General features: G+C 39.3%; 2 protein-coding genes across 5 annotated transcripts in view; one reads left to right on the top strand and one right to left on the bottom strand.

Moving 5' to 3' along the window:
- The window catches only part of pcxb (pyruvate carboxylase b), a 424,891-nt gene that overhangs the window by 249,748 nt on the left and 155,002 nt on the right, over nucleotides 1-20,141 (top strand). The gene's annotated exons all lie outside the window — the stretch shown is intronic.
- LOC124880939 (leucine-rich repeat and fibronectin type-III domain-containing protein 4) overlaps nucleotides 5,853-20,141 on the bottom strand; it is a 49,278-nt gene continuing 34,989 nt past the window's right edge. For all 4 annotated transcript variants that reach the window (XM_047386391.1, XM_047386390.1, XM_047386389.1 and 1 more), the window contains one exon: nucleotides 5,853-8,903. In XM_047386391.1, coding sequence (XP_047242347.1) covers nucleotides 7,610-8,903 — 1,294 coding nt within the window. In that variant the 3' untranslated portion in view covers nucleotides 5,853-7,609. The remainder of the gene's footprint in view (nucleotides 8,904-20,141) is intronic.

The following is a 20,141-nucleotide window of genomic DNA, read 5'->3' on the forward strand; positions in this document are numbered from 1 at the left end:
ATTGCTCCCAAATACAGAAGCAGATCTACAACTGAATGGCTGAAAAATGAATGAAGGTGTTGCAGTGGTCCAGTCAAAGTCCAGACCTCAACCTGATTAAAAACCAATATGTCTTCAACTGTTATCACATAATGAATAGATATTTACTGGACACAAAGCCTGTTGGTTGGTTTGAAATGATTTATAAATTGTAGGCTAATTTCTACATTGCGTCCATTGGTTTTCATGACATTACCTTAGTTTAATGCTTTTGATTGGATCAGGTTGCACCCGAGAGGACACGGTCTGTGTTCCTGGAAAACTCTTAGAAAACATGAATTTGGACTTGATAATTTTCAAGTTTGGATAAGTAATGGAAAGAGAAAACTGAGCATGTAAAATCTTTGTGTTTACAGACGTTTCATCCAACTAAGTAATCATTTAGTTTTTTTTCAGTCACTGACAAATACAGTAACATAAAAACATTTTTAAAAAAAAGGGATGATTCAGGTGTTATTTGCCTTTATGTTCACTTGGATCAGGGTTCGAAACTGGACCTGTGGCTTCTAAACAAGCTGGTAAGAAAAAGACTTAAAAACAATCAAACTCATAACCCAGAGATCAGCCTCTGTAAAACAAAATGTCAATTTTTCTGTTTGTTTTTCTATTCAGGTTAAATCATTATTTAACAGGTTAAAAGTTACCCCTACAATGCATTCCATGCATGACTAGAAGACCTCACAGTATGTGTTTTGGTCTACGCAAAGTATGTACAGCCAATGCACGTAAAGCAATAATATGTAGGGTTTTATTGATATTTTTAATTCACATTTGCTCTTCGTTGGAAATTACTTGTATTCTGTATGACTGCAGAAAACCTCCTAAGCCATTTGTAGAGAACCCCAATGGTGGTAGAGGGATTCGGTGCCTTGGTCACTGAAACGTTAACATTTAAACTGTGAAAGGAAACGGCGACCTCTTTCTCCTCTATAAAAGAAAAAGCCATCTGCATTGTGAGTTAAAGCCAGCCCTACACAATCAATGTCTTTATTCAGCAGTTGCTCTGCACACTCTGGGGAAATGCATCATACCTTGATCATAACTGCATGTCTGAGAGTTTGGCTGTAGGCAGACTTGCCCTCCCTAGATGCACGCAGACACAAACATGCACACACAAGGTTATTTCGCAGTGCAGTTGCAAGCACGTGTGGTCAGAGCTGTTGAGTGTTTGCATGTTACTCAGCAGTTTTTTTAATTACTGAAATTAGGCCAGGGTTTCGCCTGAAGGAAGGCAGTAGGAGGGAGGCTGCTGAGCTCTGTGTTGTTCCTGCCCATCACACTCAGAAGGGCACTGATACACATGCAGACAAGAGCACACACAGACTCCCTCTCAAAGGTGGCTGGAACATACACTCAGACTTGCTTTTAATAAGGCCATTTATGAGTTTCAAATCAAATTGCCCTTTAACCTGATGTCAAGACACACACACACACTCACATGCACACACACACTGTGTAGACTGCTCCTTCTTTCTCCTTTATTTCCCCTGTCACCGCTGATGGTCTCACATTTAGAGAGCTGTCTACTAGTAGGGTGGTGCCATGGCTCTAAAGCTCAAGGGTAATTGGAAATATTTCACACATTACCCTCCACTACTCAAACACACACACTCTTATCCATCTCATCTGGCTCCTTGGGGGTCAGACTCTGATGATCAGAGTGCTTGTGTTACCAAAATGGTGCCCAGTGCACAGCCACTGTGATTAAAGCTACACACAATGACTCCCTTTCAATTTCTCATCATCTTTGTCTGTCTTGAGGTGAGTCAGCGATCTCACAAGGGTTCCCACTGTGTTTCATTCCTTCTTATATGTTTACGCTGCCTCATGTTCATCTCAGGTGCTTGAACTTGGATCTGGAAATGACATTGTATCTGTATCTTGGTTGCAAATTGGAGAACCAGTGGAATTTGTTCATTGTTATCCGCATTGACAAGTCTAGCCATTATCAGCAGTACAAGCACAGAGATTTAACGGTACTAATGGAAAACTAATGGGTAATGTCGGCAGTTAAACGCCAGGTTTTTGGTTGATGCGTCCACATTGGATGTTGAGGTCGGAGGCTGGAGAGAAATCTGAGTCAGAACTCTGACGATGGTGGGATATTTAAAATAATCCTGAGTTTGGAACAGGATATTCTAGTTATGGACTAAATTGTAGGGGTGTAGCTGTACCTTTGGCTCTGAAGAGATTATATTGGGGTAAAAAGAACAAAATAAGCTGAGATTTCACCCATTAAAAAAACAAATCTTTTTTTATTCTGCAAGTACAGTAAAGGTTTCACAAGCTGTGCTTTAGAGGACCTCGGATTACTGTCGCTTTGAGTTCTCCAACTATTGCTGTTTTCAAGCAGAATTGCAACCTAACATCATCCCAATGTCAACATGGCTGTGATGTCACCTTTTATATTTTTACCAAAACATTTAAAAAGGTTTTTAACTACAGAAGATCAAATCTAATCCAAATTCCTTCAACTACGTAAAATTCCTTGAATTAAGAGGCTAGCGGGAATCAGATCATAACCTACAGATCATAAACAGTAGGTCTGTAACCTGCAATATCGAAACATAACATTTCTTGCCAAAGAGAAGTCTGGCTCAGAGTTGTCTAGTTGCTGTTTTACTCAGAGCTGTTATGAGCCTGTAACATGAAGGCGAGTGGTTTAAGCTTAGCGCCATGTTTCTGTTTAAAACTGTTTGCTCGTTGCATGACAGAGTTGGCTAATAAAGAAGAAAGTGCTGCTACATTTAAATGGTTTGTGTGGCAGCATTCTGAGCACGATGATGAACAAGATGCAAATAAATTGTTAGCATTGTGAGAAAACCACCACTGCCTAAATGTTAGCTGCTACCAAAAGTTAGCATCTGCTTTTGGAGCTTCTTAACGCTTTTAAATTGTAATCACATGAAACTACTTGCAGAAAATAGTAGTTGCACAATATATCGCATCACTTTGCAAAATGAATTTGTACTTTATTGCAATCATTAAGGTCTTTTACGTGATGAAGTAGGATATTATATTTCCAGTGCCATACATGCAGATTCTGCATATCAATAATATATTGGCCTGATGGACAGATATTTACTGCCTGCAATGCCCACACTGAATGTATAATACACTATCAAAATGATTATCTCACACGCTGATGACGGTAAGGAAAATACTGTCAGGAGAATTGGTTAATTTTAATTGATTTCACAATATTCAGCAATAAGATTGCAATTCAATGTTTCTTAAAATCCTGCAACTCTCGTTCCATGTACCTAATATCATCTGTCCTCGTGCCTAGTAAGCTACATGTTTGGCGACAACCCTAATAAATAGTTTCAAAGAGTCTAAAGGCAATGGCTGATCTCACCAGTAGATCAGTGTTTTTGATTTTGAACGTTAAATGGAACGCTATCAGTCAGAGGCCTGCTTTATTATTAGCTTGTAGAAATATCCTCCAGTTTTTAGACTGTTTATGTTTCTTGTCACTCTTTTATCATTTCTGTTTCCAAAATCCTCCCACACAAATGTCTTAAAGGTTTCGGGGCTAACTCGATGCTTAATTAGCCATGTTAAGTAAGGCAAGCTGCAACTGGATTGCCCTTTGCAAGAAAGGCTTTCACTAAAGAAGAAATATTGTGACGTTTTCTTATGGCACGATTTTGTGGCATAGGATGTCGTCACAGAAAGACTACAAGGAGAGGGAGGACTATAGAGTAGATTGGCAGATGAAATAGGAGGCAACTTAATTTCTCATCCACACGGGAATAGAGAGGTTTAGAGCTCGGAGTCCCATGCAACTTGTGGTAGAGATATTCGTGCCTCATCCGGCTGGAGCAGAGTCAGGATGGCTTATATTTCAGTTGTGGTCCTGAGAAGTCTCAATAGCTTTCTAAACCAGCTAGATGTCACAGGCAGCCACAGCTATTATTCCTTCAAAGGTTCACATCTAAATAGATCAGGAGATTATTATTTTGTTTTCTCCTAATTGCTGGTATCGTCATAGTAAATTACATGTTGTGAAGTTAAATTAGTTGCGCTCAGTTGCAGATTGCTGCAAGCTTGTGTCTGGCTTTCTCCGTAGATGAGTGTTAAATTTAGCTGCAGGCAGCAGTGAAAGGATCTTTTAACAAACAACCAAAATCACAATTAGCCATCCTGACAGGTTTTACTGCTAATGCTTCAGTTCAGCTCATATTTTCAGCATCTGTTTTCTGTTGTTTGAAAGTTTTTTCACATTTATTCCTATATAATTTTAAACTCATTGATCTCCTACCTTCCATCAGTTTGCTTCTGTTTTATTAGTTTTATTAGTCATATTAGTCTTATTTGCTGTTTTTATCATTTCAGCAACTTTTATTGGTCTTTTCTCTCCCTTTTGTGTTGTAAAAGTTCCATCATTATTGCATCTTTGAGAAATTGCCGTTGAGCTCAGAACACGTCCTATAAAATATAAATTATCTGTATATTTTATGCCTAATTTGGTTTTTGTATCACTAAACCATAGCAGTGCTGTTTAACATGGGTTTTTACGTTTTTATCACCAATAACTTGCTTTTAGCCCCTTTAATTAAAAACGGAACATTATAGCGTTCAAAGCTGCTATTCAGCTAAATCTGCAACTGCTGCCTCTAACTCTGTTTCTAAACACCAACTGCTGTTTACACCTGTGTTTCATAAATCAAGCTGGCAATATAAAGCCTGCCTGACCAGATATGGGCGGAACATTTTGCTTGATTAGCTCCAGTTCGGTTTACACCGTTTTGACGCTAAAAAACTTGTTTTATTTGAGCACCATTTATTTGCTGGGCCAAATAACAGAACTACTTTTGCCAGAAACTCTAATGGCTGACTCAGTCAAACAAGCAAGCAATTAAAATGTTAGTGCCATGTTAAAATCTTAAGTTAGTTTCACTTTTAATCCCCTTTAAGTTAGAAACGACAAAAACTCCAACCTTCACCATTAATTAAAATTGTCTGATCTTCCTAATGTTTAATTTTAACCAATCATGCAGTTGAAGTAAATAAATGCAAATGCAATGTTTTTAATCCGTGTATAAACACTGTTGGTAAATACTAATCAGGGTGCAGCTGATCCGGACTGTAAGGAGAGTCCACCGAATCTCATCTGAATCGAAGAAAGAACCACTTTAATGAGGAGTTGAAGGCAACACCAGTCATGTAGTTATTTTGGGTTAATGCGCTGCACAGAGCTACTGTCCTTTTGCTATTTACAACTACATTTATAAATGCTGTTTTGAGCTCTATTAATAATCAAAGTCTTTTAACACTTTTATCACTAAGAGTATGAATAGATCCAGTTTGACTGGTGTGTCTTTTGTAGTGCTGATCAGAGAGCAGCCTGTCAGGATGGTAAAGTCTTCAAGGACATCGTTGTTTTAAAATAGTGTTTTCGAATTATCAATGATGATGTCATTATTTAAGATTGGAGGGATCAAATATTTACATGGGGGTTTTTCCAGATGTGATGACGTGGGAGGAGGTTGTCTGTTTCGTTTTTCTCAAACCAGTTGAGAACAGTCTAAAGCACTTGCAGTTCTTCAGTACTGCAGGTGCTTGAGACTGCAGTACTGAAGAACTGCAGGATAACTTTACCAACTAAACTTTCTTCAGTACTGAAGCTACTTTAGTTGTATAACCCAATATGAGAGTCTCATGTTCTTTCTTTTATATACAAACCACACAGAAGGATATTCTATTATTTACCATTTTATATTAAACGACACATTTCATTCAGAACAAGTTGATATTTCCTAACTCACACAAACACACCACAACCCTTACCTTTTGACAACGAGTCAGTGTCTTTTCCATACATGTAAGTTTTATTTATATCAAGTCCAGAGAACAATATTGACTTTGGCAAAATGAAATGATAAAACAGGAAAAAAAAAAAAAACATTGTTGAGTAAAATTCAACATTATAAATCTAATTGGCTCTGTTTCTATAGGCATCAGTTTGAGTCTGTGTACTGGGATGCACATGTTTACCAGTTTCTCTTTGTTCTGTGTGCTTATTTATTGTCCTTTTGAGCTTCACTATTTGTCAAGTATTGACGTGTTTTGTTCTATTCATGTATCATCGTTTTTAAAAGGAACAAAAAGAAATCACACTCTTCAAATTCTGCTCCTAACATCATTCCTCAGAAAAACAGAAACACATGGTGCAACAAGTAACATTTTATATATATATACCATATATATATATATATATATATTTGTATTTTCAAGTTTTCTCTTCATTTTTTATTTTTAAAAGCAATTAAAAGTCTCTGGAGCGAGTCTTTGAATGAGATTAGTGATTCTGTAATTTATTTTCTGTCTCTTAGCTGACATTCATCAGTATGGTTTTAACCTTTTAAACCCATGTGACACAAATAAGTCTAAAAGTCTCACAAAATTAGTTTGAAATGTGTGATTTTTCTTCACCAGTTTGTGCTCTCTGACGCTGCTACGGTGGTGAAGTTATCTGTTTGCACTTTTAAACGTTGCACTTAGGTTTGGATAGACCACCTTTTATCATAATTGTGCAAATTACTGCTTTCTAACGCATGCCCAGAAAGCACTAAACATTTTTTTTTATAAACTGATGGCGTGTTACTGGATTGACCCTGTCTGAAAATACACATCCAGTCTCTGTTTCATCACTGCATCCACAGTTATGCAACCATTAACATCCTTTTTTTCCATTATCCAACATGCAGTAGGATCTTTCACAAATGGACACTCACATGTTCCATCATGCCCCCATCTCCTCCATTTTGTAATCCATATAGACTTGATTGTGATCCCAATATTTTTCTTTTAACATCTGTGCTCCCATCATCTCCGGTTTTTTTCCAGCCCCATATTGACTGGTCATGTCCATTGCACCAGGCTCTGTATTTATACTCCTGTAATCTGCAGGCACCGCCGGCCAGAAATCTTCACCTGGACACAGGGGCACATCATTCACATTCATTGCTTTCTTTTTCTTCTCTTTTGGGAAAAGGCGTCTCAGAAATTTGGCCTGTGTAAGAAGCAGAAGCCAAAATAGCTCAGTAGGCTCCAGATGTTTTGGAGCCCAAAAAGGGGTTTCTCCAGTATTACCAGCAGTGGCATCATTTTGATCCAGTTTAAATCCACTTCATGGTGCTTGTTGAGTTGGTGAGTGGATGAACTTTAAAGAACTGATGTGATGGTGAAGCTAACTTTGTGATTTTAAGCTGATCTCACACTTATTAGACTCATAAAACCTTTCTGATGCTTTTTATGATTTGATTTCTTTGTGACTCCATGTTTGTCCCCTTTTCCTATAGATTTTTGATTATAACTCTTTTCATCTTTCCCTAAGTATTTAATTAAATTTTTTCCTTCCCATCTTCTGTGCAATTTCCTGGACTTCTTGCTGGGCAAATAAATTGGCTGTGACTCAGTCTGATTCCTCTCCCTCATTCTGATCCCTGCTTTCATCCCCTATTTTCCGCTCCCCTAATTTTACCTCTAATCACCTCCCCGAATCACTGTTGTATTTAAAAGCCTTTATCCGCCTTTGACTTTTTACTGTTCTGCTTTATCCAGACTATACCACACTTTCTTCCAGTTCTTCACCACCCTTCTCCTTCTCTTTGCTCCTCTCTTTTGCTTTCCCACCAGCTGTTCCAGTGTTTGAGTTTGAGTTGGTGGTGTTGTAGGCGTGGATGTATCCCCGTTTGAAATCGGGACCACCGAAGCCCCCTCCGCTCTCGCCCTTGTCGCTGGTCGTCAACGAGGCAGTGCTCGTCGTCGATGCGCACTGTACCAGCATCCCATGCAGGGACTGACTCCGTCTGGTCCAGATCACGCTCAGCCGCTTGGCGCAGCTCACAGCGCCATAGCGCTTGGCAACAGTTGCTGCCGCATCGGTTGCTAAGGCAACAGAGGAGCCCATGTCAAGTGAGTGTCGCCGCTTGCCAACAGTCCCGCCGGCGGGGCTCAGAGGGGACACGGGGCTCTGATAAGCCTGAGAGGAGTTCCATTTGTCCCTGCCTCTGGCTGTGATTCTCCAGTCCAACAGCTCCGAGTCTCTCAGGGGGGCAGCCAGAGAGAAACTGGCTCGGTTTGTCAGTTCTCGCTCCAGACGCGGATTTGGGCGGTCCCTGGAACGAGACTTCCGGGGCAGTGTGGATGAAGGAGAGGGGGAGTAGTAGAGGGGTGTTCTGTCACTTTCTAGGTTTTGCGGCATTGCCTTCCTTTGCCTTACCACCAACGCCATCTCACTTCCTGTAGTGGTGGAAACTACCCCTCCAGCTGACAGAAACTGCTCCAGGCTGACTCTCGGCTTCTGTCGGGGCTTTGGGGGAACTTTTGGAGGCAGAGGGGAAGCAGAATTGGCTCCATCTTTCTCTCTCTCCTTATCTTTCTCTGCCTCCCCTCCTCTCTTTGATGGTAGACCATTAGGAAGGACCACCATCATCACATCTCCAGAGCCATTGGATTGATAGCATCCACCGCCGTTTCCCCCTTTATCTCCACATCCAACCCCTCCACCCTGGCAACAGGCCCCACCTCCAGCCTCGGTGTTGCCATTATGACAGAACATGTGGTCGCTGTGGTTGCAAACCCGATGCCGGACCATGAGCGCCACTGTAAACACCAGTAGGGTGACCACAACAACACCTCCGACCAGTATGGTGAGTGTTCCACCCAGGAAGTGGGCTTGGAGGGACCGGCAAGCCGGGTAAACATCCTTGGTGGAGAAGGAGGTGCACCCGAGTACTTTTGTTGCAGCCAATGAGGTGATGGTGTCATCGAAAATGGCCAGCACGCACAGGTTGTAGTCCACCCCAGAAACCAGGTTCTTCAGCAGGAAACGGTCACTAGTTGATGGGAGGATTCTAAGGAGAGATTTCAGAAATCATTAGTGTGGACAGAGATGTAAAATATGTTCAGTATTTAGGCTGTTCTCACTGTGGAAAAGGAAATAGAGCAACAAAGTAAAAGGTTAAAAAGAGCAATGGATGGACCCTGTTATAGAGGGAGAAAAGAAAATGAGGCTTTTTTTACGGGATATGTACAATGGGGCATTCAAAAGGAACTAGTAATTAAGGATACATACTGAAACTTAAAAAAATTTTTTTTTTTTTACAAGGTGCATATGATAGCCGTGTTTTCAATGATTTTAATAGAAATAGTAAGTAAAATAAATACAAGTGCAAACAAAGTAATATGAATAAAAATAAACTAAGGAAAAAAGAAGGGACAAGAAGAATTAACTGAAGAGACGGCAATCGTTATAAAGAGAGAGAAGTGTTTGACCTTCTCGTCATTTGAAGTGCTGGAGCCAACGAGTGGAAGAGAGGTGAACTGGATGGCTGGAGAACCGGGGGGGGGGCTCGCTTTACATAATTTGTATTTTGTTTGCTTCAGGGTGGGAATTGGTCTATTGTTTGTATTGAGAAAAGCAGAACAAGCATGTTTTTTTTTTTGTTTTATGAGTATGTGTGGGAGACTGAAGCCCACCTCAAGTGTACTGATGCTGGGTTGAGTTTGTCCTCTGCAGCTTTAACCCTCTTGTGTGGGATTTTTTTTTTTCTTCTCTGCTTTTGTCTCTTATGGCTTTCTCTTGCCACGTCGAAGAGCCTTTCTCGTATGTGTTTTCTAACCATTTAGTCTCTCCTCAGACTTGGAGTTACATCCCGTAAATGCCATCTAGGATGACTCAGACACACATAGATATTCTCCTTTAATGCCCCCAACCTAACTCTATTTAAAATGCATTCAAAATAAAGACAGGACCGCTGCAAATTTCCTTTGCTTTTAAATTGGGTGTAATTACTGTCATGTAATCAAGTTTTAGAAATGAAACCAGTCTGATTGATGCTTCTCATACATATTTATGTTGGTGTTGATGGGATGATGGGATTAGATGTTTAATAATGCATTGTAGCTGGGAAATCAGAGGCGCCTACTTTCAGGCATGCTGCAGGGCAGACGCATGGATTTAAGGCTATGGAATGAATATTGATCTATCCTAAGGGTTTAAACCTAAAAATTTTAAAGCTGGTGAAAAGGATAGAAACTATCACACCAGTAGATCTCATATTGAATGTTTTTTTTAGAGAAAAGAGTTGAAAATTGGTTGTAGTTGGTGCTGAAATGAGACAGAATTAACTATTGTTTGCATGAGTTCATTAGACAGTCCAACAGACAGTGTTCCTTTAGAGTCTGGACAAACCTGGAATTTCTAGGTCTAGATCGGTATGAGAAAAGAAAAAGACGGGAGAAAACCAATATTTCCAGACTTCATCCATACACCATTGACCAAAAGCATCCTAAACTCAAATTTAAGATCTGCAGAGCCATGCTAATCACTAAAATATATGATTCATTGGTGTTGAAGCAGAGACTCATCTGAAGGTTGCAGGAACGCCAGCACTCGAGGACTGGAGTTTGACTCCTGTGGTCTAAAAGCATCTGTCCATCCTTCCAGTTTCCATATTAAAGCTACATCGAAGTATCTGCTGTAGGTTTATAGTGAAACCTTTCACTCATACTTTAAAAAAAAGGGTGAAATATTTCATGAAAACTTGAGTGCAAGGAACTTCCTTAACCAGTGTTCATTATGTTGCCGTGGATTCTGACCTTATACAGTCAAACGTTTGCCCGACTATTTCTTTGTTGGATGAGTCCAGGTTTGTTACCTAGGTGAAAGCTCATTATGAGGTACAGCAATGTACTAATTTTCCCAAAAGCATATCTGCCTCCAGCCTCTACACACAAAACCTTCATGTCTATGAACTACCCAGAAGATGAGAAGCATTTTTCTTTCAAAGAGCAAACACTGACCTAAAAATCAGCTTCTCGGATCAAAGCAGGCATTTAAAACTAAAGATAAAAACAAGATGATGCCTTTGAGAAGATGTGTGGGTTTTTAAGCCAGTTTGTCAAAACAACGCTGGTAAAAGTGACACTTGTTCCATTTTCTTGGACTAATTAGTTCCCTCAACTCTGTCTTTACACGAAGACCTTTTGTTCTTCAAATTGTCTGGTAGCTCTGTGAAACAATGGACACCAATTATACTGGGAAGCACAAAACATCAGAGGAATAACTAATATTAGCATGGAAAATAGAACGCCAAGTGAGATGTGTTTTTAGAACTTGTCAAGTCATGGAGGTATTGTCTAATGTGTCCTGGTTGGAAAAACTCAAACTGAGAGACTCTGGAGCGATCAGTCGCTCTATAGTATTGAGTTTCCTCGGTAAAGTCCAGTGGTAGAGAGAGTGGGTGCTCAATCAGCTTTCCAGCATGGAATATACAAGAGTCAGAACTCAGAGCGGTGCTGCTGCAGCGCTGCCTTTGTTTCTGACCAGAAAGCCTATGAGATTAGAAAACATCAATGGTGTCAATTCATTTCCAGCCTTTATGTGAGTGTAACTGAGCCACAATATTTCACCATACTTATCTCATCAGTGATGGCTGTGATGTACTCACAGGGCAAGGCTTTTAGCGTGAGGTTGCACCAATCAGGCCTTTACTGGCCAATATACAGTTATGATTTTCTTTAACACCTGAGCTGCCAATTCAGGTTTTGACTGATTACAATTTTCTTTCTATAGGTTATAACAAACATTGACCATAAAGAAAAAATATTCTGCAGATTTTTGCAGGCAGTAGTTTTGAGTCAAGCAAAAATGAAGGGATTGCAACCTTTATCTGATTGGCATGGCAAGAGCTGTCTACAAGAGAGAGAGAGAGAACAGGAGGGCTCATTGAAAAACAACAAAAATCGTATGTTCTTATAATTCTAGAAATTGTATAAATTAAGTATTGGGAGGTCAAGCAGTAGTGAAACTGGTGAAAATTCTGATCGGTGCGTCTCTTATTTTAGTTGCTGATAAAGGGAAAATTGGCCAATTTCGAGGATAGGCCAGTTCATTGGTGCGTCACTATATGAATTTATTTCTCTGTTTAAATCAAACTTTTTTTAATGTTGCAGTGTCTTAAATAGATCCAGGAGCAGAAAATTACACAGACAAGGTCATATCCTTACACGTTTCAAAATGGGAAAGAGCAGAGAACATGGTATTCGAATAGCACGATCTGTCTTTACCCTCATGAGTAAAAAAATAGGTATGGGCCAGTATGTAATTCTTGTGGAGTGATAATCTAGACTAAAATCACATTGACCTCATTGTATCTTGGTACAAAAAGATTTACAACAAAAACTAATACCATAATCTAAGGGCTTCTCATCTAGCCTATAGCTTTCAACTTACCTAAGAGTTATGGGTTTGGCACTTTTTCAGTTTCTCCCGAACTGGAAATATTAAACATATAAACAGTTTTGCCTTTTTTGTAGGATAGGGAAAAGTCCAGGAGGCTTCTTTCAGCCAGCCACTCTGCCGCAACAGGTAAGTTAAACTATGCTCCATTCAGTCCAAGAAAACTCTGGATCTTGTTGAAAGGACTTAAAACCATAGGAATGGTGTGACTTTAAATTTCCTTTGTTTTGAATCTTTGTTTAACCATGCTCTTAACCCGCTCCATGTCTTGTACTCAAAATAGCTACTTGCCTACACACAGAGGGTCAGAGCAACAGTTCAAGTTTCAAACAATTTAACCTGTTACATTATTTTAAGAATATGTACATAACTTTATTAGGGTTGGCAGTAAATCCAGAGGGTGCTGTATTCTTAGCTTTTTCTTTTTCTGATTAGTTGTTCCCTTTATTTATTTATCAGTCTGTTTTTTTTTTTTTTTTAGTTTGTAATCCTCTTGTAATCCAAGGATATAAAGTCTCTCAGGCTATATTTCCTTAGCGTCTTTTCTTGACATCTTTCTTATTTACCCCTCTTCTCTATCTTCCCTGTATCTCCATAGACAGACTGCATTTCTGCTGGTTCTAAATTCTCTGGCAATCCTCCCTGGGCTCTTCCTGACCTCCAAGCTTCTCTTCATTTTAGTCACTGTGTTATATCTCTATTAGCCTGAATAGCAGCCATGTAGCTTGATTCAGCATCCAAGGTCATTCGGGCTCTGTTTGTCTTCCCTCTACTCTTCTCTATCATTTCTTCTAAATGTCCCCACTCGTTCCTCGTCCTTTTATCTTTTCGCCTTTCCTTTTGTTTGTTTTGCATCTTTCCTCTTGTCACGTTTTTCACATCTTCTCTGCACCAACACGTTTGTCTCTTTTTTTTATGGGGGTTGTGAAGCACTTCTCTAGTACTATTTTTTTTTTTTATGTGTATTCTGGCAATGATAAATGAAGGGTTATTCATTGTAATATACATGAAATTCATGCATCTCTGAAAGAAATGCATCTTTCATTATGCATTATTTGTAGCTTATTTGTTTTTATGCAGCCGTGTTGTGTGCACACACATCCTAGACAATGGAAATGATACTCCTCTAAAACCTGAGTGCTCTTCGTGATAATGTCGCCTTTTGTGCTGATCTGCTGGTTAGAAATCAAATTAAGCAATTCATTTAACTGTTTGTTTATGCTTGTAGCATCATTTACAGACTTTTTTGTTCTCTGCTTCTTAACCTAATAAGAGTGCAGGTCTGATGCTGTGCTTGAAATTGATGTTTGGTTAAAAGCTTGCACATGGAAGAAATTGGATGTTTTGTTGAAGATGGTGAGTCAAGAATGAGTTATTATCTGAATCCAGGAGAGGAAGAGAGTTATAGTAAAGGAAACGAAGGAGGGAGTTTTGGCTCATCATTCCCCTCCTTTGGTATTAACCTCACTATCAGAGCCGGGTCTGGTGGCCTGACACCTGACAGGATCGGGCCACAGAGGAGAGGGGGGAGAGAGCAAGTCTAGGAGGAACAACAAAACAATTATCTCCTCGTCTAGCTGACATCTATACTGCTCCTGTTTCCTCTTCCTCATGTCACTTCCTTTGTCCTTTTACCCTCTCCTCTCTTTTTGGGGTCTTGATTTGTTGAACTGTTAAATGTTTCATTGGCTGTCTTCCTTGATTTGGCCTTCAGACATCCTCTGTTTTCCTTCATCTGTCCAAATGTCAGTCTTTTATACCTCATTGATGGGTGATGTTTTATTTTCTCTTCTGTTCACTTTATTCCCATCCAAAGTAGGCACTGGTTGTTTTGTACTCTGGCAAATAGTTTCTGTTGTACTGTTAATTTGGTTCAAAGTCTTTTTTAATGAGATGCCAGAGAAAGTGCTGCAGTCACCAAGGTATTTCTCGGCAATATAAATCAAAGTAACATACGACTCCACCTCCTCAACTTGTTGCTGTGCACTGCCAGTCAGCTGACTGAAAGAAGGCCTTTTGACTTCTCCGTTGTATATGAGGTAAGCATATGCAATTGATTGTTAATAGCAGTTATACATGGATTACGGGCGTCTGCAGTCAAATTAGCCCTGACCTGGTAATGCTGGGACTCCACTTGACCCCTAAAGGTGTACTGTGGCACCTGGCACTGGGAAATCCTTTAGGTCCTGTATAGTTTGAGGTGGAGCTTTGTGCTGGTCATTTCATCCCTTTAGCATTTCGTACCTTTGCAGTATTGCCTTCTTGATACCCAGACTATTTGTGTTTGAAACGGTGCCCTCTACTGCAGATGGTTTCAGCAACCACGTATCAGTTTGTACCTGCCAGAGGGACATTTCGTGTCTGTTTTGACAACAGAGCATTTAAAACGACTTTCAATTCTCTACTTTTATAGTGTGATAAAAAATGTGGTTTTCTGCCTCCATTAAATAATATCTACCTGTAAATGTTTATAAGAAGGTCACTTGAAATTGTTTTCGTTTAATAAGAGTCATCTTGCAAAATTATGGCAAAGACAAATCCAAAAAGAAGGCCATTAACTTTTTTGATGAGATTTTTATGACCATTTATCTCAATAATTCATGAAAATACTTGCCAATAAAATCTCAGTGATACAACTTATACACACTGGATAAAGTACAGGGATACAAAATGCTTTAACATGGCAATGCCTTGGCAAAGGGCTGAATTAATCTAGACCCTTGCCTTTGTGTATTGGATTTATTAGAGAACAGTCCAATACCTCAAAGTCATTATGCCCCTCATACCATTCCTAAACATTCTTAGCTTTGTGGCAGGCCGCATTGCCCAGCTGAAAGAGACTATAGCCATTAGGGAGTACCTCTTCAGCAAAGCCTGTGTATCAGTAGGTGGTACATGGTAAAATAACATTCACACGGATGGCAGCTACCAAGGTTTCCCGGCAGAACATCGCCCAAATCTTCACATTCCCACTGCCAGGTTAGCTTGTTCCCATAGTGCATCCTGGTCATTGTTGGGATCGACATGAGCAGCCTGAGTATTCTGGAGCTATTTCAACCAGACAAGGTGTGACAAGCTACAAAGCATTCGGTATTCTGTTGCCATTCTATCCTAATCAGCATCAACATCTAATGTTTGATTGGACCACACAAGGCTATCCTTCCTTCCCCTCGTTCTTCAATGTGTCTCTGCTACCCATGTCTTTCACCAGTTCACCACTTTGGACTTCTTTTGACAGATACTGACATGTGCAAAGCTTTAGTTTGGGTGGTGCTCTGATATAGAGGAGTAGCAGTTATAATTTGGTCCTCATTAAACTCACTCAAATCCTAAAGCTTTCCCATTTCCCCCACTCACTAACATGTCCTATGATGAGGTGATAATCAGTGTTATTCACTTTGTCATTAAGGTATGGCTGGTTTTTATCATGCTCTACTTTTTTTCTTAAATGCAAATAAAGTGAAGAAAAATAACTTTGCTCGTATTGTGAGAGAACATCATACTAGCCCATCCATAATCCTAGTTAGTCTTTGTTTTGCTGCTCAGATCCTGACTTAGTTCTTGATTCTCATCTTGTTCTGAACCTGTTATTCCTGATCTTTGTTTTTTACTTTAAAAGTAAAGCACCTCTTCTTCCTTTCAGTCTGTGTGTTTAATGCAACCTGACATATAGATGAGAACCGGCTGTTTCCCTTTCCTCGTTATCTCATGCCTTTGATTTGAGCCGACACATTTATTCACAAACTAGTTTAAACACTAATTACATCCTCCCATAGGGTACATCTAACCCCAGTTTGGACCCCCTTCCTTGCACTCATTTCCCTTAGTTTTTTTTCCTGCTTGTCGTCGATCTTGCTTTCCCTTCTCGTCTTCCATCGTTGTCTCTGCATGTCTCAGTTCTGCCCCTGCAGTTTTATCTCGCTAACACATCTCCTTCAATTCTTGCCTCGGCATATACACTTATCGTGGATCTCGTGCGATTACTTGTTCTTGTTTCCAAGCTTATGACAGCCATAAATAAGGATCCTCGTATCAGATTCTCGAGCAGTTTCACATTGGACACTATAGTGTGTCACATGTTCCAGGGGCAGAAATTGAAGACATGTGAGATCTTCATTGCACCATTGAGATGAAGCTGTTATACATTCCAAGCTGCTTTGCTAATGTGTGTGCATGTTTAATACATTAAGAACCTCACTCAGTGCTCTGAGTGCCAAATATTAGTTTGCTGTTGTATAATTAGCAGCAGAAAATGAGTGCATTGCATTTGATTAAATTTTCAGGATCTATTTCTTTCAATGCCCTCCCCTCCTGCGACTCATTAGCCCTGTTCTCCACCGTCTACCTCTCAGCATGCTCTTTTTCTGTGCATGTCAAACTTTCTACCTTTTCTTTTTAATTGTGTGTCCCTCTTTTATTTTAAGTCTCAACCAATATGCTCATTATTTCATAAACTCTGCATGATTCCTTCCCCAACTTTCCCTTTCTTGTCGGGCTTTTGATTGGTCCCATTGCCGTTAAATTGCGCCCCAGAAGGAATGTTGATCCCTGTTGAGACCAGGGTGGAACTGAATTTTGAAAGCCCTTACTTTCCCGGTTGGATAGAGGTGGCTTCAAAGCCAAATCAAAATTTGACTTTTCAGCCTTAATGTGCGCCTACTGATGTATTGTACGTATAAATGAGTCAGATCTTATTTCCCAGGGGTGCTTGAGGGAGAATATCCATACTTAAAAAACATGAGTACAATAGAAAGCAACAGAGTGCATCTTTAGATATATTGTATTATACACAAAGGGGTTGGAGTCAGTGGCTCCTACTGTAAACTTCATGTGTTTGCTATAATATGGTCCTGCAGCCTAATACTGCTGTGAAGATTTAAGTGTGGTAATATGCTTTGTAATTTGATGTGAGGTGTTTTGGGTGCTTGTTCAAATCTTTGCAGCTCTTCATGGCTATTATTCTGATCTAAAAATTAAAACTTTGTCCTATGCATTAGTGCACAGCAATATGAATGCTTTAAAAACTAAATACACTTGTTCTTTGTATCTTTAGATGCCATACATTAGACTGTGCTGTATAAAATGCTGGGAGTGACTTCAAAAACTGTTAAACAAAAACTGTATTGCAAGTTAGCTATTTTTAATACGTTAACACAAGCACACTATAGATAGTAGTATGCCTATGTTGACATTGGCACACTAAATTGGGCTTTCAAACCAAAAAAAATATTGTACCCAATATTATGAACAGCATGCGATGCACAAGTACTGTTTGCACTCTTCTAGGCAGAGCCCAGGTGGAGCACATTTTGGTGAAGCCTGCATTTTGCTTAAGTCAAAGTTGATACTACAGCTTTATTTCCAAACCGCTCATCACAATTTCCCTCAGTCTCACTCCTCAGAGTCAGTTTTATTGGGGAGTTTAACACTATACAAAGGCATTATCATAGCTTGGATATAAAACTTAGCCATTATCCGCTCGTTATTTTGAAAATGGATTTGGATTATACTCCAAGAAACTCCAGCTGTTATCACTCTAATATTTGCAAGGTAATTGTCTCAAAGACTGTAATGCAACTACATATTAAGTGTTTTATAAACCTGTGGTAGATGGCTCATGTCAGATTTGGGCATGCTTTACTTTTGCCCCCTTTGGTGTTCATGGAACTGGGAATACTTGGCCCACATATATGAAGTACTGCAACTTTCAAGTAGTATTTGAAGTGCAAAAACAGCTGGCTATGCCCCTCTACTAATTAATCACTTACATTGTTTCAATGAGTTAACAAAGTAACAGTTCAAACAGAATTACATTTAACCAGTGCATCGCCATATGTTGTTTTGCTGACCGAGGACCACCAAGGTGTGGTACTTTAACAATGTGGCAGAGCTCGAGGAAGGGGAGGCCCAGGTGCCATCAACAAGAGGAGCTGGGGGTGATGGGGTGAATAGCCTCCAGCAGGTGCATAGCACCTGGCATTGTGGCAGATGCCATCAGAATTATACAAGCCAGGGTAAAATGAAGGCTGGAGTCATGTAGAAAGAGGCTGACCTTTAAAAGTGATTAAATCTGCCACTCACAGTGTGCTCTGCTATGCTACGCAGTCTGTGTAACTCTTAGTGTTCCCATTTCACTCAAACCAGATATCTTTGGTGCTTTTTGTTTCTTGCTTTCCGTTATGAAACCTTCTGTTTTCTCCACTTGTTCTTTTTACCTCAGGCAATATTTGCTCAATATAGACTGGTTGAGCTTCTTCTTCCACGTTCAAAAGAAGAAACATAAACATCACTATAAATCTGTTACAGAAACTTTCAGTCCCATTCTTCTGTTCTTTCCATTTCAATTCATGAGCCCCTCTTCTTTTCAATGGATTCTGTTTTTCCTGATTTGCCAGCTGCTGTAATACTGCAGTTGGCTCTTACACAGCTTTGATAAGCGATAAATCTATACTATAAATCCCTTCCAGCATTGTAATGGGCTTGGTTTTATTCTAATAGTCCACACTTTGATTTCCTCTTTATCTGTCCACAGACTGATTTTCCAACCTTTCTGCTTTGTCAATCCCTTTGTCTAATACCCAGTTTAAGTGTTGTTCTTTTGATTCATGTTCGAAAATTGTTTCTTGAAATTCTGGATAGACCTCAGATCTGTCACTTCTTTTTGACTAAATCTCAGTGTCTGTCCTGTTGGCAGCACCTACTGTAATTTTAATGTTTCTGTAACATGGCTCTGTAGCATAATGTTACTACTTTACATATAAATTGCAGTTCAGTTTAAATGGAACTAGAATTTAAAGTGAAAAGACCAATATTTTAAGATTGTGCAGCAGACATTCTCCCATTACCAAGATGGTCTTTGTTTCTTAGAGGCCATAGCTTGGTCATAGTGTGTCTTATAAATATGTCAGCTGTTTTTGAATTGGGTATACATTAAATGTGTCATGTAGTATAAAGCAAGTAGTAAGTGATTATAACAGACTGTCTTGGTCAACAAGATAATGAACATTTTAGCAAACATTAGCACTATAGCTAACTTTAGCTGATAAAATGTTAGCATACAAGATGGAATAAGGTTTATGGAGTCAACATGCTAGTGATAGCCCACATTAGCACTTTAGCTAACATTAACATTTCAGCACATTTTATTTTACATATTGTTGTTAGCATAGTAAGTTAATGTTGGGAAACATGGTAATTGGCGACCAAAAAAAACCTTACCATGTTAGCTAACATTTTAGTTAATTATAGCATATACACAGCTCTTAGTGCACTAGATAAACTTTAGCTTAGTACCCTCTTTACTACTCGGATTATTTATCACTTTACCTAATAGTTTAGCTCTGAGAGTAGTGTTTGGCACAAAGACTAACTACTTTTACTAATGAGCTGACCTTTGTTGTATTTTTTCGCTTTCAGTAATTAGCTGACAAGTCTGCTTTTCATTTTATGAAGTTTCTAATTTTTTTTATATTTCAATATCTGGTTTTAAATCAAAATTAGCCTCTCAAGCAGTTTTCAGCTAAAGGCTGTGCTTCTTCAGCATGTCAGCTGTCAGTTCTGCCTTGCTTTTCTAAAAATAACTCAAATTTTTTTTCTTCCAAGTTTTTGGATTGACTTTAGCTTGTTAATATTTTTTTCTCCCTTCTTATCCATTATAATTTATTTTTTCACAGATTGTATGTCTGATGTATTGCTTTGCTTAAAGCCCAAAGTTGCTGTTTCTGTAAAACTGGCTTCTTAAAAGTTTTTAACTCTGCCTGGGGAAATTTAATTTCAAGAAATATCATCTACTCAACATTCACGCCATTTGGTGGGTTTTTAGCCTTTTGCTAAACCCGTAGGAGAAAAG

The sequence above is a fragment of the Girardinichthys multiradiatus genome, chromosome 14 (assembly GCF_021462225.1).
Source record: "Girardinichthys multiradiatus isolate DD_20200921_A chromosome 14, DD_fGirMul_XY1, whole genome shotgun sequence".
NCBI lineage: Eukaryota > Metazoa > Chordata > Actinopteri > Cyprinodontiformes > Goodeidae > Girardinichthys > Girardinichthys multiradiatus.